Source organism: Aquarana catesbeiana, linkage group LG01 (assembly GCF_042186555.1).
Source record: "Aquarana catesbeiana isolate 2022-GZ linkage group LG01, ASM4218655v1, whole genome shotgun sequence".
Taxonomy (NCBI): domain Eukaryota; kingdom Metazoa; phylum Chordata; class Amphibia; order Anura; family Ranidae; genus Aquarana; species Aquarana catesbeiana.
In genome coordinates, this window is record NC_133324.1 from 538,863,447 (window position 1) to 538,889,278 (window position 25,832).

General features: G+C 44.6%; 1 protein-coding gene across 2 annotated transcripts in view; it reads right to left on the bottom strand.

The window, feature by feature from the left end:
* KDM4B (lysine demethylase 4B) overlaps positions 1-25,832 on the bottom strand; it is a 566,075-nt gene that overhangs the window by 120,565 nt on the left and 419,678 nt on the right. For both annotated transcript variants that reach the window (XM_073594890.1, XM_073594882.1), the window contains exon 17: positions 797-852. In XM_073594890.1, the coding sequence (XP_073450991.1) occupies positions 797-852 (56 nt within the window). The remainder of the gene's footprint in view (positions 1-796; positions 853-25,832) is intronic.

The following is a 25,832-nucleotide window of genomic DNA, read 5'->3' on the forward strand; positions in this document are numbered from 1 at the left end:
ATACCTGATTGTCACAAGCAGCCATTCCTCCGGTGACGCACTCATTCTCGTCAAAGTGTCCATTCTAGCCAGCCTTGGTCTGGGCCTCTCCAGCATGTCATCAGACACAGGAACAGACATCCGTGTGAAGTTGTACATTTTTTCGGGATACATGCGTAGTCGGGCATACATGTTGGAAAAGTACCCCGAAGAGAGACACTGGGATATAATGAGATGTGTCCAGAAACGACGACGGCTGCTTCTCTCCTCCTCCTCAGCCTCCGTAACGCAATCAGCAGGATGGTCTCATCGATTCTCAGGACAACGGGATCGATTAAAGCAATCAAATACCCGTAGATGCTCTCTCCAACCAAAAAGGTGCAGAGAAAAGGTGATTATATTTATGCATTTTGGGAAATTGGCAGTGAAAAATAGAAAAGGGGAGTTGCTTATGCGTGCATTAATGCTTGTGCAAAATGCAGCTAAAAGCACATTTTTCATTCCACTTTTTATTGGCAGCAGGACTGACGTTGCAACTCTTTTTTTTTTTTTTTTTTAACGCCCTGCGTGCATGAGTACTTATAGGTACATACAGTAGGTAGCCAGGTTGAAAAAAAAAAAGACAAAGTCCATCTAGTTCAGCCAACAGAAAAAAACAGAACACCACCATAATGTTTTAGTATTCATTATACTGTATTTGACAGTAGCACCCAAATAGTATGAAATATACTGCTGAACAACATTGGTAAATTGGCAAAAGGAGATGTGGGAGTACTTGGATTTTTATTAATTCTTTGTGAAGAAATTGTAAACCAACCTTTTATCTGTAGTGACCTGTAGCACACCCCCTCGCAAATTACACAGGCAGCACTCCTACAGGAAAAGCAAAAAAATTAGTCGGAATGGTTAGTCAATATGTCCTAAAACATTCTTGCAATCACAAACTTAAAGTGACAATAAACCTCTTGCCGACCAGCTGCCGCATTGATACTGCGGCAGGTTGGCTCGGCTGTGCGAATTGCCGTAGATGTACAACGGTTCTTTGGGCACGTGTGTGCCTATTGGCCAGCGGGGGAGCCAATCAGCGGCCACCCGCAAATGATCCCCGTAGAGACGGAACGGGGATCTGCCATAGTAAACAAGGTAGATCTCCATTCTGTCAGGGGATGACACAGAGATCCTGTCTTTCTGCTATGCAGGAAGATGTATCTGTGTGTTGTCCCAGGCAGCCCATTCCCTCACTGTTAGAGGGAACACATTTAACCCCTTGATCACCCCTGATGTTAACCCCTTCCCTGCCAGTGTCATTAGTACGTCAGTGCATATTTTTAGCACTGGTCACTGTAATAATGACACTGGTTCCCAAAAAAGTGTCAAAAACGTCAGCTAGGTGTCCGATCTGTTTGCTGTAATGTCGCAGTCTTGCTAAAAATAGGATTTTTAAAACAGCTTACCTGTAAAATCCTTTTCTTGGAGTACATCATAGGACACAGTACCTTAAGTATTTACTTAGTGGGTTATAGCTACCTTCAGGTGTTGACACTGGCACACCAAATACAGGAAGTTGACTCCCCTATACAACCCCTCCTCCTTCCAGGAATACCTCAGTTTTTGTAGCCAAGCAATATAAGCACTATACTTACACCCCATAAAAAGAGGGGCGGGACCTCTGTGTCCTATGATGTACTCCAAGAAAAGGATTTTACAGGTAAGCTGTTTTAAAAATCCTATTTTCTTTATCGTACATCATAGGACACAGAGCCTTAAGTATTTACTTAGTGGGACATCCCATAGCAATGCTACTGGAGGAGAGGGAGACACAACCCTTAAGGCACCCCCAGACCTTGAGGACTTATACTGCTGCCTGCAGCACACTGCGCCCGAAGGCGATATCCTCATTCCTTCTTACATCCACTTGGTAAAATTTTGTGAATGTATGAACCAAAGACCATGTTGCGGCTTTGCAGATCTGAGCAAAGGAGGCCTGGTGACGCACTGCCCAAGAAGCACCAACCGCTCTGGTAGAGTGTGCCTTAACTTGAATAGGGGGAATCTTACCCCTTAAATCATAAGTTTGAATTATAACTTGCCAAATCCACTTAGCAACAGTGGATTTCGACGCTGCCTGTCCTTTTTTAGGACCCTCTGGCAGAATAAATAAGACAGTCTTAGGAATCTGAGCAGTTTTCTTTAAATAGATTTTCAATGCTCTCACGACATCAAGACAATGTAACCACTTTTCTTCCCTGGAACATGGTTTTGGGAAAAAACGATGGCAGGACAATATCTTCATTCAGATAAAAGCCTGAAACCACTTTTGGCAAAAAGCCTGGACGAGGGCGTAACACCACTCTGTCCTCATGAATAATCAAATATGGCTCTTTACAAGAAAGAGCAGCCAACTCTGAAACCCTCCTTGCTGAGGATATAGCAACCAAAAATATCAGCTTCCTAGTCAGAAGGACTAAAGGAGCATGCTGTAAATGGTTCAAACGGCGGTTTTTGTAACACTGACAAAACTAAATTCAAGTCCCAAGGGCTTAAGGGTGATTTAACTGGCGGATTAATCCACATCACTCCTTGCATGAAACCCCAGACTAAAGAATGCGTAGCAAGCGGTCTTTGAAATAAAACCGATAACGCTGAGACTTGGCCCTTAATAGTACTTATGGCCAAGTTCATCTCTACGCCCAATTGTAGAAAGGCAAGGATTATGCCTATAATATATCTCCGAGGGTGCCAACCCTTGGATTTACAGTCAGGTAAATAAATATTGGAACATCGACACAAGTCTAATCTTTTTGGCTCTATACACCACCACAATGGATTTGAAATAAAACGAACAAGATGTGCTTTAACTGCAGACTTTCAGCTTTAATTTGAGGGTATTTACATCCAAATCAGGTGAATGGTGTAGGAATTACAACAGTTTGTATATGTGCCTCCCACTTTTTAAGGGACCAAAAGTAATGGGACAGATTAACAATCATCCATCAAACTTTCACTTTTTAATACTTGGTTGCAAATCCTTTGCAGTCAATTACAGCCTGAAGTCTGGAACGCACAGACATCACCAGACGCTGGGTTTCATCCCTGGTGATGCTCTGCCAGGCCTCTACTGCAATTGTCTTCAGTTCCTGCTTGTTCTTAGGGCATTTTCCCTTCAGTTTTGTCTTCAGCAAGTGAAATGCATGCTCAATCAGATTCAGGTCAGGTGATTGACTTGGCCATTGCAGAACATTCCTTAAAAAACTCTTTGGTTGCTTTCGCAGTATGCTTCAGGTCATTGTCCATCTGCACTGTGAAGAGCTGTCCAATGAGTTCTGAAGCATTTTGCTGAATATGATCAGGTAATATTGCACATTCATTCTGCTGCTTTTGTCAGCAGTCTCATCATCAATAAATAAAAGAGAACCAGTTCCATTGGCAGCCATACATGCCCACGTCATGACACTACCACCACCATGCTTCACTGATGAGGTGGTATGCTTTGGATCATGAGCAGTTCCTTTCCTTCTCCATACTCTTCTCTTCCCATCACTCTGGTACAAGTTGATCTTGGCCTCATCTGTCCGTAGGATGTGGCTCCAGAACTGTGAAGGCTTTTTTAGATGTTGTTTGGCAAACTCTGGCCTTCCTGTTTTTGAGGCTCACTAATGGTTTACAGTTTGTGGGGAACCCTCTGTATTCACTCTGGTGAAGTCTTCTCTTGATTGTCGACTTTGACACACATACACCTACCTCCTGGACAGTGTTCTTGATCTAGCCAACTGTTGTGAAAGGTGTTTTCTTCACCAGGGAAAGAATTCTTCGTCATCCACCACAGTTGTTTTCCATGGTCTTCCGGGTCTTTTTGATGTTGCTGAGCTCACCGGTGCATTCTTTTTTTTTTTAAGGATGTTCCAAACAGTTGATTTGGCCACACCTATTTTGTTTTTGCCATCTCTCTGATGGGTTTGTTTTGTTTTTTTCAGCCCAAAGATGGCTTGCTTCACTAATAGTGGCAGCTCTTTGGATCTCATATTGAGAGTTGACAGCAACAGATTCCAAATGCAAATAGCACACTTGAAATGAACTCTGGACCTTTTATCTGCTCCTTGTAAATGAGATAGTGAGGGAATAACACACACCTGGCCATGGAACAACTGAGCAGCCAATTGTCCCATTACTTTTGGTCCCTTAAAAAGTGGGAGGCACATATACAAACTGTTGTAATTCCTACACCGTTCACCTGATTTGGATGTAAATACCCTCAAATTAAAGCTGAAAATCTGCAGTTAAAGCACATCTTGTTCATTTCAAATCCATTGTGGTGTGTATAGAGCCAAAAAGATTAAAATTGTGTCGCTGTCCCAATATTTATGGACCTGACTGTACACCAGGAAACGTAAGCTTTCCAAACTCTATAATATACAGCTCTGGAAAATGGTTTCCTTGCATTGATTAAAGTTGAGATAACAGATCTGGAAAGTCCACGCTTCTTCAGAACGTGGGTTTCAATAGCCAAGCCGTTAAATTTAGTGTTCGTAAAGTAGGATGGAATATCGGCCCCTGCGATAGCAGGTCTGGCCTTAGTGGGAGAGGCTAAAGACCCTCCACTGCCATCTTTACGATCTCTGCGTACCATAACCTTCTGGGCCATGCTGGTGCTACTAGAATTACCGTCTTTCTTTCCAGCCTGATCCTGCAGAGAAGTCGAGGCAGCAACTGAATCGGGGGAAAAGCGTAGATCAGTGAAAACTGATCCCACGGAGTTACCATCGCATCTGTTCCGTATGCGAGTGGATCCCTTGTTCTGGACACAAAGTTGACTAACTTCATGTTGAATCTGGACGCTAGAAGATCTATGTCCGGAGTCCCTCATCTTTGGCAAACAGCCCGAAACACTTCGGGGTGAAGAGACCATTCCCCCGGGAATAACTGCTGGTGACTTATTGCCTGCCAATTTTCTACTCCCGGAATGAAAACTGCCGATAGGGATGGGACATTCCTTTCTGCCCAAGTTAGGATATGGTTCACCTCTCTCTGAGCTGAGAGACTCTTGGTGCCCCCTTGGTGATTGATATAGGCCACAGCCGTGACATTGTCGGATTGAATCCGGACTGGACAATTCTTTAACCTGGAGGTTCAGGTTTTCAGAACCAGATACACTGCCTGAATCTCTAGGATGTTGATGGGCAGGGCTCTTTCGAGTTTTGACCACTGTCCCTGGACAGTCTTCTCCTCTAGTACCCCTCCCCAGCCTGAGAGGCTGGCATCTGTCGTTACTACTTTCCAGATTATTGGTCTGAAGGATTTCCCCTTCAGCAAATTCTGGCTTCGTAACCAACTGAGGCTTTGAGACACTCTTGGGGACAACCGCATTGGCAAGTTCAAAGCTTGGATCACCTTGTTCCAAGCAGAGAGGATTCTGTTTTGCAACAGTCTTGAATGGAACTGGGCATAGAGGGCTGCTTCGAATTAAGCTACCATCTTTCCTAACAACCTCATGCAAAGGCGAATTGAAGGATTTGCTTTTGACCTGACCATCCGTACCAGCTCTTGTATGGAGCTGATCTTTGCTGAAGGCAAGAACACCCTTTTCTGGGCTGTATCTATGATCAGGCCTAAGTAATCCAGCCTTCTTACTGGTTTTAAGGAAGACTTCTCTAGGTCGAGGATCCAATCGAGACTTTCCAGGTAACTGGTTGTAATGCGTACGCTTTGCCTTAAGTGAGTCACTGACTGGTCTATTAACAATAGATCGTCTAGGTACGCCAACACCGTTATGCCCTGTGCCCTCCACCTGGCTAGAGGTGGGGCCAGTATTTTTGTGACTACCCGTGGTGCTGTGGCTAGCCTGAAGGGTAAGGCCATGAACTAAAAGTGCCGTTGTTTCACTTCGAATCGCAGAAACCTTTGGTGAGCGGGAAATATAGGGACATGCAGTTATGCGTCCCTGATGTCGATGGACGCCAGAAGTTCTCCACATTGTAGGATGGAGACCACTGACCTGATCGACTCCACTCGAAATGAGTGAATTTTTAGAAACCGATTTAGATTTTTTAGATCCAGAATGGGCCTGACATCTCCATTCGGTTTTGGTACCGTAAACAGGTTTGAATAGAAACCTAAACCTTGTTCTTCTGTGGGGATCTGTATGATTACCCCTTGAGTCAATAATCGGTCTAATGCTTGAAACAGGGTTTGTCTTTTCCCTGGATCCTTGGGAACATTTGATCTCAGAAAGTGAGATGGTGGAAACTCCCGAAACTCTAGTTTGTATCCTAGAGTCACTGTGGAGAGAGCCCATTTGTCCTGAGTTTCCCTCTGCCAGACTTCTGCGAAATGCAGAAGTCTTCCCCCCACCTTGGTGAGGGGAGACGCCTCTTCATGAAGAGGTCTTCGTATTCTGCTTTGTAGTCTTGCAGCTCCAGGTCTTCCTTTGAGCCTGGGCCTGACCCTAGGATTTTCCTCTGGAATCTGACGGTGTAAGCCGGCGCCACTGCTAAGAGGCGGATGCGCTTGGCGCAGGAGAGAGTGTCCGTTTAAATGAAGGACGTTTATACTTTATTTTGACTGGCAAAAGAGTACTTTTTCCACTGGAAATTGTCTGGATATATTTATCCAAATCATCGCCAAATAGTCGCCCCCCATGAAATGGGAAACTAGACAGTAGGTTTTTGCAGGGTGCTTCGGCAGACCAACCCTTTAGTCAAAGGGTCCTACGCACGTGTACTAGCACAAGTGCAAGGCGAGACGCCTGGTGAATAGAATCCTTTATAGCATCTATGGCAAAACATAATGCTTTTGGTAAATCGGTCAACTCACTGGTCAAGTGGAGCGAACCATGTCCGTATGGATTTGTACCTCAGAATGTGAAGCTGAAACTTCAACTGTTGTTTCCTCCGCAGAGGAGTAATCGGTTTTACCCGATCGTTTGAGGGCAATACCTCATCCTGTCCCCACTGTTCCCCTGTAAGGGGTTTGTAGTGGGAGAGAAGGATCTAGCACGCTTCTTATCCCCTTTAATGGAGGATGCGAATAAATCTGCTAATCTTCCTTCTAAGCCCTGCAGGGCAGAGGAAAATGCATCTTCAGTCACGTATACAGGGGCTGAAGTGTAAGAAGCAGTTGCACCACCAATTGCTTCCAATGACTCACCCTGGCTTGCTATGTCAGGTATCTCCGGAGAGGATGACAATGTGGAGGCATGTCTGGAGTTCCCAGCGCCTGGGGGTGGTTTTCGTGCCTTAGTAGTAAGCCTTGAAGCCATAGTGCAAAGCACAAAAAGCAAAGGTACTCTAAGAACTGTTCTATTTACTTGAACAATAGTAGGAAAAACAGTGGTAGCAAAGAATGATCTAATGCTAAACAATACGTTTTTTCCTTTACTGCACATGCCTGTGTAAACCCCTCACGTGCACCAGCGCTTCTGTGTCCTGTGGCAGCCTTGCTTCAGCTGCTCTGATAGACACTGTTTCCCACAGTATCAGCTTTAAGATGTAAGCCTGATTGTCTATGTGCCACACCCTTTCCTGTACTTTAGCAAGAGTCACCTCAGAGGGGGGGAGGGGATTTACACAGCCTTTTTATCAGCTTTTCAGATTTATGCTTGTTTAAACATAACATGTATCCCTATCCACTCAGTTTCCCCATTTAGGGGGAGAGGAGACCCCCCCAGCTGCTGAGACACACGCTGTATTAGCACAGATTTAAACAGGGTCTATACACTATTACTCCCTCTAGAGGAGTTTTTAAGACATATTACAATAAAATTGAAAGAAAAATCATAGGTGGACTTTGCAAGTTCCTATGCTTTCCTCTTACCTTTTCCTCGCTGCAGGATACTGCTGTAAACAGACAGATCCAAACTTCACCCATCACGGCGGGCAGCGTGTTTAAACCTTCAAAGACTGGGGCCTTTTTAATAGGGCTTCCACTCCTTTGGACCATGTATAGCACCCCTCAGGACAGCTTTAGGTAATGTAGCAAGACCAAAAAGAGTCCTGGTTCCTAGGGTCCAGCCCTCAAAGAGAGGCAAAACCTTGTTCTTCTATGCGAGGCCCAGGTACCATCCTGGAGCCGCAGTGGCGGGATGGATCCGGTTGTGGAGACTTTTTAAATCCTGCATGGATCCCACCTGGAGCTCCCCAGAGCACATCTACACTCGTGCCAACACCTTTAGACACTGGCGAAAAAACTGAGGTACTCCTGGAAGGAGGAGGGGTTATATAGGGGAGTCAACTTCCTGTATTGGGTGTGCCAGTGTCAACACCTGAAGGTAGCTATAACCCACTAAGTAAATACTTAAGGCTCTGTGTCCTATGATGTACGATAAAGAAAATCCTTGAACACCGCCATTAGTAGTAAAAAATATATTACGCTTCATTGTTTTTTACCAAAAATTTGTAGCAGAATACATATTGGCCTAAATTGATGAAGAAATTAGATTTTTTTTACAATTTTATTGGGTATGTTTTATAGCAGAAAGTAAAAAAATAGTTTTTTTTTTTAAAAATTGTTGGTCTTCTCGGGTTTATACCAAAAAAAAAAAAAAAAAAAAAAAAAAAAAAATTGCAGAGGTGATCAAATACCACCAAAAGAAAGCTCTATTTGATGGGGAAAAAAAAGGACAATTTTTTTTTGGGGGTACAGCGTCGCACAACCGCGCAATTGTCAGTTAAAATAACGCAGTGCCATATCACAAAAAATGGCTTGGTCAGGAAGTAGGTAAATCCTTTTGGGGCTAAAGTGGTTAAAAAAAAAAAACACATATTACATATCATCATTTTGATTAATCTGTGGAAAGCACATCTAGGAAAATATATTTGAATTAACCCCTGCTGCAACTTCCTTTTAAGTGGCTACATGCACTCTAAATGGCCCCACTATATGCGGGAACACAGCCATCTTCTTTAGCGCGCTCCCGAGATGGACTACATGACTGCTATTCTACTGCACATGTGTCGTTGACATCACTGTGCTGGTTTTATCTACAAGTTTATAGGGTGTTTGCAGGTAAAAAGCACAGAAAACGGTGCTTCCCTTGCGTAAAGGAGGAGAATGAATGTCAGGTACGTCTGAGAAGTAGGATCACCAATGCAATCAGTCATGGGTGTTGCAATTACAGTAAAGCAGTGCACGTGACCACAATATACAGTATGTGCATTGACGTAAGTTACAGTATAAAAGTATTCAGAGGACCCAAACAAGCAAATAAAACAGGATTTTGTGTTACTGTAAAATCATTTTCTCCGAGTTCATTGATGGACACAGCCCTTTTAATTCTTGACCAGCAGGGTTTTATAGAACCACCTACAGGAGTAGAACACCAGGCAGAAAAAAAAAAAACTCGGCACCTCCTATGGGCATCCTCTTTAGGTGTAAAAGCCCCATCTGCTATAGGCAGGTCAGATAGTCACAAGCAGTGTCAAAAGGAAAATCGCCAAAAGAGGCGGGTGCTGTGTCAGTCAACTCAGAGAAAGGGATTTTACTTTGAGTAACAAAAAATCCAGTTTTCTCTTACGTTCATTGACAGACATAGCCCTCTTAACTCTGGACCACCAGGGATGTCCTAAAGCAGTGCCACAATGAGGGGTGGGCAAAAGGAGCAACCCACTCAGAGCAGAGGGGCCCAAAAGAAACTTAACCACTAGGCACCCGTGCTATAGCCGAAAGACGGCTACAGCGCGGCACTCAATTGCTGGGAGGGCGTCCCTGGACGCCCTCCTGTTTACTTGTTCCCCGCGCACCGCCGTGGGCGCGCATCAATGAAAATCTGTGTTGGCCGTGTCCCTTGGACACAGCCAATCACAGATCATGCTAAATGGCCAATCACAGCGGCCATTTAGCACTCGATCGACATGTCCAATGAGAGATGATCTCAAGTGTAAACATATGAGATCATCTCTCATTGCCGGCTCGCCCTCCTCACACAGAGACCGCGTATGAGGAGGGAGAGCGACCTGTGCTGCAGCTTGTGAGTGAAAACAGTAAAAAAAACAGTAAATACAGTGCCCACAGTACCTATCAGTGCCACCTGTCCCCAGTGCCACCTATCAGTGCCACCTGCCCCCAGTGTCATCTATCATCAGTGCCACGTATTAGTGCCATCTGTCATCAGTGTCACATGTCATCAGTGCCACATATTAGTGCCATCGGTCATCAGTGCCACGTATTAGTGCCATCGGTCATCAGTGCCACGTATTAGTGCCATCGGTCATCAGTGCCACCTGTCATCAGTGCCACGTATTAGTGCCATCTGTCATCAGTGCCACGTATTAGTGCCATCTGTCATCAGTGCCACGTATTAGTGCCATCTGTCATCAGTGCCACGTATTAGTGCCATCTGTCATCAGTGCCACATCAGTGTCACGTGTCATTGTCGTGGTGCTCCAGGGCCTTTAAAAGTGTAATAGGTAGTCAACAAGTTAGATGTGTCATTTATGAACATGTTCCTAGAACACCTGATGGTGCTCCCTGCATGTTGGGCCTCTCTATGTGGCTAGGCTGTGAAAAAGTCCCACACACGTGGTATCGCTGTAATCGGGAGGGGTAGCAGAATGTATTTTGGGGCGCCATTTGTGGTATACACATGCCATGTGTGAGAAATAACCTATTACAATGACAATTTTGTGGAAAAAAAAAAATCTTCATTTTGCAAAGAGTTGTGGGAAAAAATGACATCAAAAACCTCACTATGCATCTTACTAAACACCTTGGAATGTCTACTTTCAAAAAAGGGGTCATTTGGGGGGTATTTGTACTTTCCTGGCTTGTTCGGGTTGCAAGAAATGAGATAGGCCACCAGTATATCAGGTGTGATCAATTTTTTATGATTTGCACCACAGCTTGTAGACTCTAACTTTTACACAGACCAAATAATATCCACTAATTTGGGTTATTTATACCAAAGATATGTAGCAGTATAAAAATTGTGGCCAAAATTTATGAAGAAAAATTAATAATTTGCTAAATTTTATCACAGAAACTAAGAAAAATTAGTTTTTTTCAAAATTTTCTGTCTTTTCATTTATAGCGCAAAAAATAAAAAACCCAGAGGTGATCAAATATCACCAAAAGAAAGCTCTATTTGTATTAAAAAAAAGGACAAAAAAATAATCTGGGTACAGTATTACATCACTGAGTAATTGTCATTCAAAGTGTGAGAGCACTGAAAGCTGAAAATTAGTCTGGGCGGGGGGGGGGGGGGGGGGGTTTAAGTGCCCAGTAGGCAAGTGGTTAAACAGCAGCCAGCAAAATTCTGTGGCCAACACTAGCATCCGAGGATGCCAACATCAACCCTGTAGAATTTAGCAAAAAATGTGCACACACAGTTGCTATCTTGCAAACCTGAGATAGATGTTTGGTGTTGGAAAGCCCAGGAAGTACTAATTGCCCTGGGGGAGTGCGCCGTAACAGGGAAGTAAAGCTCCCGCCACATAATGGCATAGGCCTCACGCCTGACCAATCGACTGCTGAATTCAATGAGAAATAATGACCGAAGAGGGCGCTGTTACATAGTAGGTGAGGTTGAAAAAAGACACAAGTCCATCAAGTGCAACCTATGTGTGTGATTATGTCAGTATTACATTGTATATCCCTGTATGTTGCGGTCGTTCAGGTGCTTATCTAATAGTTTTTTTTAAATAATCGATGCTCCCCGCTGAAACCACCGCCTGCGGAAGGGAATTCCACATCCTTCCCACTCTTACAGTAAAGAACCCTCTACGTAGTTTAAGGTTAAACCTCTTTTCTTCCAACTTTAATGAGTGGCCATGTGTCTTGTTAACTCCCTTCCGCAAAAATGTTTTCTCTCTATTGTGGGGTCACCAGTACTGCATTTATAGATTGAAATCATATCCCCTCTCAAGAGTCTCTTCTCCAGAGAGAGTAAGTTCAGTGCTCGCAACCTTTCCTCATAACGAATATCCTCCAGACCCTTTATTAGCTTAGTTGCCCTTCTTTGTACTCGCTCCATTTCCAGTACATCCTTCCAGAGGACTGGTGCCCAGAACTGGACAGCATTCTCTAGGTGAGGCCGGACCAGAGTCTTGTAGAGCGGGAGAATTATCATTTTATATCTGCAGTTGATCCCCTTTTTAATGCATGCCAATATTCAGTTTGCTTTGTTAGCAGCAGCTTGGCATTGCATGTCATTGCTGAGCCTATCAGGGCAGCACAGTGGTGTAGTGGTTAGCACTTTCACCTAGCAGCAATAGGGTCGCTGGTTCAAATCACGACCACAACACCATCTGCCTGCAGTTTGCATGTTCCCCCTGTGCCTGCGTGGGTTTCCTCCGGGTACTCCGGTTTCCTCCCAAACTCCAAAGACATGCTGATAGGTTAATTAGATCCTGCCGAAAAATTGGTCAAATATGTGTATGTTGTATGTGGTTGTAAGCGTGTCAGGACCCCATGGGGCAAAGGACCGCGCTATATCGCAGATGGACACCGGCGGCAAAAAGCGCCCTGAGGCGATTCAGTTTGCATAGGTAGCGCTATATAAGTCACTCACTCACTCACCCATCATCTACTAGGACCCATGTGTTTTTCGATCCTAGATTCCCCCAGAGGTTTTCCCCCAGTGTATAGATTGCATGCATATTTTTGCCACCCAAACGCATTATTTTACATTTTTCTACATTAAACCTATTTTCCATGTAGTTGCTCACCCCATTCATTTGTTCAGATCTTTTTGCAAGGTTTCCACATCCTGCGGAGAAGTTATTGCCCTGCTTAGCATCGTCCGCCAACACAGAGATTGAACTGTTTATCCCATCCTCCAGGTCGTTTATGAACAAAATAAATAGGATTGGTCCCAGCACAGAACCCTGGGGAACCCCACTACCCACCTCTGACCATTCCAAGTACTCCCCATTTATCACCACCCTCTGAACTCGCCCTTGTAGCCAGTTTTCAATCCATGTGCTCACCTATGGTTCATGCCAACGGACCTTATTTTGTACAGTAAATGTTCATGGGGAATTGTGTCAAATGCTTTTGCAAAATCCAGATACACCACGTCTGCAGGCTTTCCTTTATCTAGATGGCAACTCACCTCTTCATAGAAGGTTAATAGATTGGTTTGGCAAGAACGATTCTTCATGAATCCATGCTGATTACTGCTAATGATACCGTTCTCGTTACTAAAATCTTGTATATAGTCCCTTATCTTCCCCTCCAAGAGCTTGCATACTATTGATGTTAGGCTAACTGGTCTGTAATTCCCAGGGATGTATTTTGGGTTCTTTTTAAATATTGGTGCTACAATGGCTTTTCTCCAATCACCTGGTACCATTCCAGTCAGTAGACTGTCAGTAAAAATTAGGAACAATTACTTTACCGAGTTCCCTAGGTACCCTCGGATGCAAACCATCTGGTCCCGGTGATTTATTAATGTTAAGTTTCCCAAGCCTAATTCTTTTTCTTGGACTGTCCGTGAGCACAAAGAACGTGTCGGGGCGCGGCTTTCAATATGGCGGATGTGCAACCCGCCGGCTCTGGTCCCCGCCGATCTTCCGGAACTCCCGCCACTCAATCCACAGCTCCGATAGCCATGGGAGTTGCCTCACTACACTCCTGCAACCACCGTGCATCCCATGGTGAAGATAGGGGGCCAAAAACACACCTACTCTTCGTTCCTCGAGCCACGGCCTACACTCACAATGGACCGTTTTCTGCTTAGGCCTGCATCCCCGGCCTTGAGAGTCCAGGACAACCTGCCGGACCACACAGACCACGGTTGGCTGCAACTAGAAGAGGTAACCCTTTCCATGTTTCACACACCCAGCCATCAGGATCGCTCACCCCATTAACAGCAGAGGTCCTGGATGCCAAATTGCACTCTCTGCTACAGAATCTTACCTGCCATATTACACAGGAGATTGGGAAGATTGCTCAGGGACTGAGAGGGGAGATGGTGCAGCTAGGAGAGCGTACTGATAGACCAGAAACAAAATTTGAGAAACTGGTTCAATATATCCACGTTCTTGAGGAGGACAATGCAGCTCTAAACCACAGTCACCCAGCTCCAAATACAACAAGAAGACCTGGAGAACAGGGAGCCTAGACAATATCTGCGGATTAGAGGAGTGCCAGAATCCGTGAGGGATCAGGATCTGCGCCCCTATCTCCTGAACCTGTTTAACACCGTTGCCCCTCATGTTCCTGATATTGATTGGCGCCGAGATAGAGCTTACAGATCCTTAGCTCCCAAACCCCAGGGACATTATTGTTCGCTTTTATCATATACCGCTGGGGCTTTCCCTTCTGCTTATCTGCCTCTAGGGATGGCATACAGCACTCCATGCGTGACCTCCAGGAAAGTGAAGCCTTTCTACACAGCCTGGGCCTCCCACCCCTTTCAGAGGAAGATCTTCTGCCCTTACCCGCAACGCCTAAACCACCATTTGCTTCAAGTAGGATTTGGACCCTGGTTCGACAGAAACAATACAAGCCCATCTCCACTCCTCAGAGGCGTCCTTCCTCCAGATACCCAAATTGAAGGAACTTTCTACATTTGCTGGTCCTATATTCCTTTGTTCCTGGCTAAGCTGTCCTAGTCTCTAGCCAGAATTCTGGAATTCAGAACACCTTCCTCATATCCATGGGATGAATCTTTTGAAAATTAGTTCATCTGTTCAAGTGTTTATTTCAGACGTTCTTTTACCGGAAGATGAAGGGGGCATCCTCTGCCTTTTTTTGGAGGTCTCCATGCCCCTCTTCTTAGCCAAGGCCAAGGCCCTGGCTTCCTGAACGGTTTTCACCCTTCAGGTTTTCTGCCAAAGTAAAGCCACCTGTCCACCTCCTTTCATAGACTTATTAGAGCACATAACTTTCTTGATATCTGGAGAATTAAACACCCTACTCTTAGACAATATACATTCTACTCACCTCCCCATAAATTGTACTTCAGATAAGACCATTTCTTTATAGTCTCCTTTGCCGACAACCACGGCTGCTGCATAAATTAATCCCATAACATGGTCGGATCACTCATCTGTCCACTTCGATATTGCTTTCAATTCCGCGTTCTTTCATATCCCAGAGATTAGAGATCAATATCCCAAGACATGACTGAGCTTTTGCAATTTAATGAGAATATAGTCTCGGAGGCCTCCACCCTGTGGGAAACGCACAAAACGTTTTTTCGAGGTCAATGTATCTCAGCTGGCACTCGCCTGAAGAGGGAAACATGTCTTCAATGCTCATCTATTCTATACAAATTACGCAAAGCTGAAGAATTGTTGCTTTCTTCCCCCACGGTGGCTCTCCTCTGCACTGTCAAGTCCCTCCAAACTCAGCTTAAGTCCTTGGATATTAAGAAAATTGCTAAATTTTTTTATGGACAAAACAAAAATGTTATGAATATTACAATAAACCTCATAGGATGCTTGTAAATAGATTAAAGCCTCGTCCATTTCATTCATCCCCAGATTTCCTTAAGCAAACTAATGGGTCTCCCACCTACTGCCCCCATACCATGTCCAAAGTCTTTGGGGAATTCTATCAAGGCCTGTATAACGGTTTAAAATCTGAGCCAAACTATCATTTTTCTCAGACCAAGTTTGACTCTGACACTTTACGCTTGCCTAAACTTTCCTCTTCTCACCTCTCTTCCATAAATGCTGCAATTACCCCTGAAGAATTAGCGGAGGTTGCTAAAAATTTACCAGCTCACAAATCCCCAGGCCGTACGGGTTACCATATTCTTATTATAAAACTTTCCTCCAGATTCTGAGCCCATATTTGCGATCACCATTTACCTCATTACTGAAAGGAACCAGTCTTCATCCCCAGTTCCTCCATGCTCACATTACGGTTATCCCGAAACCTGGAAAAAACCCTTCCCTCCCCAATAATTATCGACCCATAGTACTACTCAACTCCGATTACAAAATATTCACTAAAATCCTGGCTAATAGACTTACCCAAATCCTCCCTAGACTCATACATTAAGACCAGGTGGGCTTTGTGAAAAAATTATTAGACCCCCGTGTGCTTATGGTGAAAATGAAAAATGAGGAGCTGCAGCCTCTATCAATAAATTCATTTTTTACTCATTAATGTACACACAGCACACCATATTGACATTTTTGCAGATTTATTAAAAAAGAAAAACTGAAATATCACATGGTCGTAAGTATTCAGACCCTTTGCTCAGTATTTAGTAGAAGCACCCTTTTGATCTAATACAGCCATGAGTCTTTTTGGAAAAGATGCAACAAGTTTTTCACACCTGGATTTGGGTATCCTCTGCCATTCCTCCTTGCAGATCCTCTCCAGTTCTGTCAGGTTGGATGGTAAACGTTGGTGGACAGCCATTTTTAGGTCTCTCCAGAGATGCTCAATTGGGTTTAAGTCAGGGCTCTGGCTGGGCCATTCAAGAACAGTCATGGAGTTGTTGTGAAGCCACTCCTTCGTTATTTTAGCTGTGTGCTTAGGGTCATTGTCTTGTTGGAAGGTAAACCTTCGGCCCAGTCTGAGGTCCTGAGCACTCTGGAGAAGGTTTTCGTCCAGGATATCCCTGTACTTGGCCGCATTCATCTTTCCCTCAATTGCAACCAGTCGTCCTGTCCCTGCAGCTGAAAAACACCCCCACAGCATGATGCTGCCACCACCATGCTTCACTGTTGGGACTGTATTGGACAGGTGATGAGCAGTGCCTGGTTTTCTCCACACATACCGCTTAGAATTAAGGCCAAAAAGTTCTATCTTGGTCTTATCAGACCAGAGAATCTTATTTCTCACCATCTTGGAGTCCTTCAGCTGTTTTTTTTAGCAAACTCCATGCAGGCTTTCATGTGTCTTGCACTGAGAGGCTTCTGTTGGGCCACTCTGCCATAAAGCCCCAACTGGTGGAGGGCTGCAGTGATAGTTGACTTTCTACAACTTTCTCCCATCTCCCGACTGCATCTCTGGAGCTCAGCCACAGTGATCTTTGGGTTCTTCTTTAACTCTCTCACCAAGGCTCTTCTCCCCCGATAGCTCAGTTTGGCCGGACAGCCAGCTCTAGGAAGGGTTCTGGTCGTCCCAAATGTCTTCCATTTAAGGATTATGGAGGCCACTGTGCTCTTAGGAACCTTAAGTGCAGCAGAATTTTTTTGTAACCTTGGCCAGATCTGTGCCTTGCCACAATTGTGTCTCTGAGCTCTTCAGGCAGTTCCTTTGACCTCATGATTCTAATTTGCTCTGACATGCACTGTGAGCTGTAAGGTCTTATATAGACAGGTGTGTGGCTTTCCTAATCAAGTCCAATCAGTATAATCAAACACAGCTGGACTCAAATGAAGGTGTAGAACCATTTCAAGGATGATCAGAAGAAATGGACAGCACCTGTTAAATATATTAATGTCACAGCAAAGGGTCTGAATACTTAGGACCATGTGATATTTCAGTTTTTCTTTTTTAATAAATCTGAAAAAATGTCAACAATTCTGTGTTTTTCTGTCAATATGGGGCGCTGTGTGTACATTAATGAGGAAAAAAAAAATGAACTTAAATGATTTTAGCAAATGGCTGCAATATAACAAAGAGTGAAAAACTTAAGGGGGTCTGAATACTTTCCGTCCCCACTGCATATGACTGGGGTATATTGTTGCTGTGAAACTGGGTTCAGAAATATGCATATACCGTCCTTAAAACCTGGTGTATAAAAAAAGTCCAATAAAGTGACAATCTGTGCTTCTTGGAAAACAGTGCCTCATAAGAAACGCGCTCACCGCTATTGTTCACCCCACAAGGAGGTATTTCACCTTCACAGTACGAGCCACTGTGTAGCCTGTGGAGTGGGAAGAAACTTTCTGTCCTGTGTTCTCCAAGTGCCTCCTTGTCTGCGATGTAAGTGGTCTCCTCACTGTTAAACTATATAATAAAAATCATTAAAAGCGAAAACAGTTTTTAAAAACAGGAAACCGGAGCGATCTGCGCTCCACGGCTCGAAACCAGAAGTGATGCAATGACGTTGTATAGTCCCGCCCAGATGACCGCTCTAGATAATGTCCCATTGACGAAACGCTTAGGGTGGGACTATACAGCGTCATTGCATCACTTCCGGTTTTGAGCCATGGAGCGCAGATCGCTCCGGTTTCTTGTTTTTAAACAAGGTTTTTCACTTTTAATGATTGTTATTAAATAGGTTAACAGTGAGGAGACCACTTACATCGCAGACAAGGAGGCACTTGGAGAACACAGGACAGAAAGTTTCCTTCCACTCCACAGGCTACACAGTGGCTCGTACTGTGAAGGTGAAATACCTCCTTGTGGGGTGAACAATAGCGGTGAGCGCGTTTCTTATGAGGCACTGTTTTCCAAGAAGCACAGATTGTCACTTTATTGGACTTTTTTTTTTATACACCAGGGTTTAAGGACGGTATATGCATATTTCTGAACCCAGTTTCACAGCAACAATATACCCCAGTCAGATATGTTGGATTTTTTTGCACAGAAATGTCACTTTGAATTGCAGGTTTTGCAGAGGATTGTGTTTATTTTATTTTATTTTCATTTGAACATAACAATATCTATTATATATAAGCGGTTAGGAAGTTTACACAGTAGGATTTTTTTGTGGATTTTTGTGAATATACAAATATTTATTTTCTGCACTTTTCTTGTCACTTTTTGCACTAAATGCACCCGTGACACACACCCCTCAAGAATTTAGAGGTTGTAGGTAACCTCTTAATAAGAGCAGCGCCATACCTATCCCCTCTTTTTCACATTTTAGGTGGGCTTTTACCAACCCGACATGCTGGTGACAACATGAGGCGTACCATCGACCTCATTGACTTGCTTAATAGGACCACCCGCCTGGTTCTTATTCTGAGCCTAGATGCCCAGAAAGTCTTTGATAGGCTTAGCTGGCCCTTTATGTTCGCCACCCTTTCTAAATATGTATTTTCCGGCCCGTTCATAGCAGCAATCCTCTGTACTCCCGATCATCTTCCCAAGTACAGCTGTCTTCTTTTCTGTCACCATCATTCCCCCTGAGTAATGGCACGAGACAAGGGTGTCCCTTGTCTCCTCTGCTTTTTATCCTATGCTTAGAACCCTGGGCCGAAGCCATTCGCTCCCATCCTGATATCTGTGGGCTTTTTTTGCGACAGAGGGAATATAAGCCGTCTCTTTTCGCTAATGACATTTTTCTGACACTGTCTAGTCCCCATACTTGCCTCCCAAACCTTCATGACTAACAACCTTTGGTTTACTCTCAGGTTAAAAATTAACACAAGCAAAACCGAGGCTCTACCATTACACATTCCTCCTCCTGCCCTTGCCACGTTGCAAGAGAATTTCTCATACCACTGGTGCTCCCAATCTCTTCGGTATCTAGGGATCCATTGTACCTCTTCATACCCCACCCTTTATCAGGCTAATTATCCTCCACTTTTTAGGGATTTTGATCTCCTCCTACGCCAATGGGAGGCCTACCCTCTCTTTCGTCTAGAACAGATCAATGTCCTTAAGATGTCTATTTTGCTGAAGCTTCTGTATTTGAAACATTACCAGTCCCTATCCCAATGAAACAGCTGAAAGCTATGCAGTGGCTATTTCTCAATTTTATTTGGCATAACAAAGCTCACTGCATAGCTAGCTCAGTGATATTTGCTCCTCATTTTAGAGGTGGTCTGGGCGCCCCAGATCTTATTAAATATTACTATGCAATTTACTTTAGGACGACTATTTCATGGTCAAACAGATTGGCATGCAGCAGATGGTCGGAAATTGAAATGAGTGTTACTTGCCCGGTACAACCTTGTGCCATGTTGTGGTCATCCCTGGATACATCCATTACCCATCTAAAAAGCCTATGTTTGCACCCAATGTTGTTCACTCTCTCTATATGGAAAAAATGCTCACAACAGTTTGCTCTCTTCTCCATGCCCACCCCTGCTAAAATGTGCTTTTTAATCCAGACATCTCCAACAGCCTATCCTATAGCCAAATTTACCCTTGGTTGCCAGCGGGCATCTTCCAATTTCTTAATATGGTACACCCACTTACTCAGACTTTATTCCTTTGCAGAGATGCCACACAAATACCAGATTCCTAAGCAACTTTTTTACTCCCAACATTACTTCTTTTCCAAATCATCGGCCTTAACCTTAGATAAACCAACCCTATTTGAACTCTTATGTGCCCAAGGCCCCTACCAACCTCATCTTATATCGTCCTTTTACAAATTCTTCCATGTTGCTTCTCCACTCAATGACTCCTACCATTTATATATGCAAAAATGGTCCCAAATCATCCAACAAACTCTCTCCCTCAATGCCAGAAAATATGGGATTCTGTTTCTAAAGCCTCGAGATGCGTAGAGCAGAGAGAGACAGCCTATAAGATACTGCTTTTTTGGTATAGAACCCCAGAGGTTCTCGACAGATATGATCCTAAGGTTTCTCGGGTGTGCTGAAGATGCCATGGTGACGTGGGTTCACACTATCACAACTTTTGGCAATGTCCCATTATCCAACCATTTTGGCCCTCAATTCAAACCCTCCTACAAAACCTTCTTGAGGACTCTTCCTCTAGGCCCAATCCATTATCTCCTGGGCCTGCCTATACCTGGTGTCTCCAAGCACGCCCAAAAGCTGGCTGCATTAATCTCCTTTTAGCAGCTAAATGGGCAATTCCCTTAGGTTGGTTATCTACCTCCCCACTGACATTAACCCAACTATTGCAAGTCCTAGCTCAAGTATGTAGCATGGAACACCTTACTGTTGTGGTACATGATTCCCTACCTCAATTTTTCAAAATTTGTGAGTTATGGGATAACTCTGAGCTTAAAGTGGACCTTCAGTCATTTTTTCAACTTTCCATATATTAAATCTTCTGCCCTTGTTGTTCTAACTTTGGATAGTAAAACCTTTTTTTTTTTTTCTGCCAGTAAATACCTTATACAGCCCACTTCCTGTTTGGTAAAAAAGCTTAGGCTTTTTGTCATGCACAGCACGCTCTCTCTCCCTTGTGAGAGCTTACCAGGAAGGGAGGGGGAATGAGTAATAGGAGGGCCAATCAGAGCTGCAGGGCTGGAGGTGTGCCTCTGTGTAAACTGAGGAAGTGAACAGGCAGCTGATTCAGCTGCCCACAGTTAAGGGTCAGTGGAGAGAGATTTCTGCAACATATTTGGCAAGTACAGAATCATAGTATATATAAAATAATATGCAAAGTGGTTGGAGGGAAGTTCAGAATGGCAAAGATGTTTTTATTACAAATTATGTGGGCAGACTGCAGTTCCTCTTTAACCCAGACTCATTGCCTCTAATATCTGAATAATGGTCCCCCACGCCGCTATGTATTTCACTGAATTGACTTTTGTCCCTCCGTTTCCATCTCCCATGGTGTATCTCTCCTACTTTTCCCGCTCAGGTTACATACCCCCTCAGGGTAACTCCCTCCTTTGTCTTAAGCTATACTAAGAAGTTTTTAAAGAGGTTAATCCATGAATTAATAATAATTAATGTTATGTGTTGGCTTCCCTCTGCATTCAAAGCCTGCTTGAAGTGGGTTGCCACTTTTATAACGTTCAAGGCTTTACCTTGTTTTTTTCTTTTCTTTCATCTTGCAGTTTGTCAAAATCCTGTTTTCCGGTGCCACGTGTGATGTATTTTGGTCATAATTGTCATATTTGTCATTTACTTTTTTTCTGTATATGTAAATCTTTGGAATTTTCAATAAATATACAGATATCCAGAAGGCGACCGTCGCAGATAAGTACACACGGACCGCTCAGACCACATTCAAGGAAGGGAGAACAATGTCTTCATTCAGATGGAAAACCAACAAACTTCGAAAGGAAGGGGGGCGATGGATGAAGAACCACCTCTAAAATCGGATATAGAGGCTTACAGGACAAAACTCCCAATTCCAACATCCGAGCAGAAGTTATGGCGACCAGGAAGGTAACATTCTGAGAGAGATTAAGCAAAGGAATTTCCTGAATGCTCTGGAAGGGGGGGGGGGGGGGGTTCTAGAGAAACAATAAAACAAAATTCAGATCCCACTGAGACAACGGAGAACGGGGGGATCATGTGTGTGTGCTACACGACGAACCTCTTGGATAATAGTGAGAATCAAGAAGTGAATGGCTAGGAATTCTGAAAGAAAACTGCAAGAGCAGAGAACTGACCCTTAATAGTACTCAAGGTAAGCTTCTGGTCAGTGCCACATTGAAGAAAGAGCAACACCCGGCCCACAGAGAGAATGAGGCTGAAACCTCAAAGCCTTGCACCAAATGATACAAACTTTCAAGGTGCAGTGATATATTTTTCCAGGAGCAGACTTACGAGCCTTTAACATCGTAGCAATCACTGAACTAGACAACCTCCTATCCCTCAGAACCTGGCTCTCAATAGCCATGCCATCAAAGCCAGAGATGGTAAAGCAGGGTGGAAGACTGGACCCTGAGACAGGAGGTTCTCTCGAACATGTAACCGCTAGGGAGAGTCTGCGACCAGCTGAACCATGTTGGTGTACCACGGACATCAAGGCCAGTCCAGAGCCACCAGAATGAAAGGAATTCCTTCAGCCACTACCGTGCCCAGCAGAAGAAGCATCAGCTTGAGGGGAAGTATAACATAAATGAGATGGTACTAATCACACAGCACCACAAACACATCTGTTCGCCAGAGGATCCCTTGTAATCCCCATGAACCTCTGAACTTTCTGGTTGAGGCAGGGAGCTAGAAGAAGATCTACGTCCAGTGTCCCGCAGCAAAGACAGAGCTGCTGGATCATCTCCGGGTGCAGGGACCACTCCCTCTGATCCAGCGCCTGACGGCTGAGGTAATCTGCCTGCCAGTTTATTAGACGCCAGGAATGTGCACAGCAGACAGAGCTGGAACAAACCGCTCTGCCCACTGCAGAACATGAGATGCCTCCAGTGCTGCACTTCTCATACCAGGTTGGTGAATGAGTTGTCTGACTGGATCCTGATTGCGAGCCCTCTGAGGAAATCCATCCAATGCTCCAGGACACTGATGGGCAGACAAGCTTCCTCTAGGGTCAAGTGACCTTGAGTCTAATTCAAGCCCAGTCCACCTAGCTGGCATCGGTCATGACTCTTGTAAAGCGAAGGGGAAGAAAGGACTTCCGGGCCCATAGAAACAGAGACCGTAGCCACCAAAGAAGAGAGGCCCTCGTTGACCGCTCCAGACATAACTGGTTGTCCAGGGAAGTGAGCGACCTGTTCCACTTGGAAAAGATTTCCTTCTACAGAGTCTTCGTATGGAACTGGGCATATGGAATGGCTTCAAAAGGTAGCCTCCATTAGACCCAGAGCCTACATGCAAAACCGCAGGGAGGGCAGCCTGTGGGACAAGAGTCGCTGGACCACAGACTGAAGCTTCTAGGGTTTGTTTGGCAGAAGAAACATCTTGGCCTGCTCTGAATCGAGAATCGGGCCCAGATACAAATCGCCTGGATCGAGTTAAAGCAGATTTCTTGAAGTCCTGAAGGGAGCGTATGGTGACTCTCAACACTGTCTATCAAGGCCAAGCGAGTCTCTGAATGCAGGAGCAAGTCAGGTAACAGATTGAGGCAATCCCTTGTTGGCTCAACAAGGCAAGGACTGGGACCAAGACCTTGGTAAATACCCAGGGAGCGGAGGCCAGACCAAAGGGGAGCACCTCAAACTGATAATGTGTGTCCCCAATCACAAAAGCAGAAGAAACGCTGGTAACCCTCACAGATTGTAATGTGTAGGTAGATGTTCTTGATATCTTTGGGGACAGGAAATCCCCTTGATGGAGAGGCCACCACACAGTAAATGGATTCCACCTTGAACCCGCACAAAGACATTCAAAGCTTTGAGGTCCAGGATTGGGCGAACCCTGTGCTTTTTGGGCACCGTAAACAGATTGGAATGAAATCCCCGGAACCTCTCCAACTCAGGTACCAGGACAATCATTCCTCATAGTAGCAGGTCCTGCACAGCCGCATACAGGGCCTGTAGGAGGGCGACGGTGAGAGCCAAAGAGTGCAGGGAAAGAATCTGTCCAATGAAAGTAATACAATTCTATTTTGCAACCGGGGACAATGAGATTGCAGACCCACTTGTTGGGAATTAGGTAGGTCCACAGGCCTGAGAACCAGCAAAGGCCTGCACCGCCCTCTCCCCTGGAAATGGGTTGGGCAAACCTTCATGCTGAGGGGGACTTACCTGCAGGCTTGAAAGGCTTCTGAGACCAAGAATGCTTAGCACCGCCCATGGGAGTTTTGAAGGGTTTGGAGCCCTGGTCTGAGGAACCAGGGCAATGAAAAACCTGCTTATGAGCAATGAAGGCAGGCCAGGACAACCAACATGGTTCTCCAGGCTCCTCCTTGGCCTGAGGGGGGGATTGCCATCCTTAAGGTCCTTGATAATGGCGTACAATTTAGCCCCAAACAGACGTTCACCCTAGAAAGGCAGGTCTGCCAGAGCCTTTACACACAAACACTTGAGCAAAAGGAATTGCCAAAGAACCACCGCCAAAACGGAGAGCTTGGCTAAAAGTGAAGCTGCGTCAAAAGATGAATTGCAAACATTTTATTCCCTGGACCAACTGATCTGCCAGTTATAAATATGTTTGGGAGACCTGACAAGAAGTCAAACCTTGTTGCTGAACTTTGGCCCATTCGGTTAGTGTCTGGGATGCCAGGGCCATGGCCAACACAGGATGTAGTGCTGACCCCTTGGTGAACACAGAACATGCCACTGACTCCGCCCTGTAATCTCCAGATCCTTAAAAGAGTGGGATTTCTCCACCAGGATCACAGTGGCCTTTTTGAGCCTAGAAATGGGGGGATCCACTTAGTCAGAAGGACCTCGTCAAAGGAGTAGGGAGTACAGAAGTTTCAGATGTTCCCAATCCTGTCATTGTAAATGTGTCAAAATATGCAGGATAAAAAAAAACCTAAACAGACCTAGCTTGCTTGTGCGTACCAAAGGGGACAGCTATCACATCAGATGCTCCGGGGAGCCCTCAATTTTTAAGTGTCTCTCGCACACAATTAATGAGAGCGTTGACCAACGCCATCTCCTGTGCAACTACAGAGGCAGAGGACCTCTCCTCCTCACCCAAGGACACAGTGTCAGAGCCGACTCAGGCTCAGAGATGTCCGAGGGCGATGGCGAGGAGTGCTTCTTGTTCACCTTGCATCTGAACACCGCCTCCACCCAGGAGACCAACGACTCCTGGCCAGGAGTGGATCCTGAGGGGAGGCGTGCTCCTGAGACTCCATAAAGACCAGTGCAACAAGGTGGGCACTGCCCCAAAGATGGGACCCAAAGGAAAAAAAATAGGCAGAAAAGGAAACTTATGTCAGAATTATGGTATATAGGAAATCCGCCCCCTCCTATATTCCAAGCGCTGCGCTGATGGAAATAAAGCCTGATATTGAGCCGCCGCTTACAATGTTTATAAATATATGTGCAAAAAATTCGATTCACCAAAAACTAGCCCCAACCAATAGTGAATTCAAATAGCAGCGCTGAATCAATATAACTCAATGAACTAGTGAAAATATTAAAAAAATGAAAAATAATATTCCACAATACAGTGCATCAAAACAATGTGAACTATATCCACAAAAACGTGAGCATAAAGTGAATAAAGGATCTGTGCAAACTGCAAAAGTATAATAAAGACTTTTAAATAAAACAAATATGAAAAAGTCCAAAGATATGTGATGAATCAACGAAATTTCCAATAGTGTTAATCCGTGATGCGATGCAGTGTAGATCTTCACTCAATCTTCCACCGCACCCCTGTGACTGTGAATCCACTCCCCTTAGGTAAATAAACTCACCAGCTCCTCTTGCCTCACACTCTCATGTTAGGCTTTATCCCACACAGAAGGGGGAAAATAGTGGCCTCTAATGGTTCACC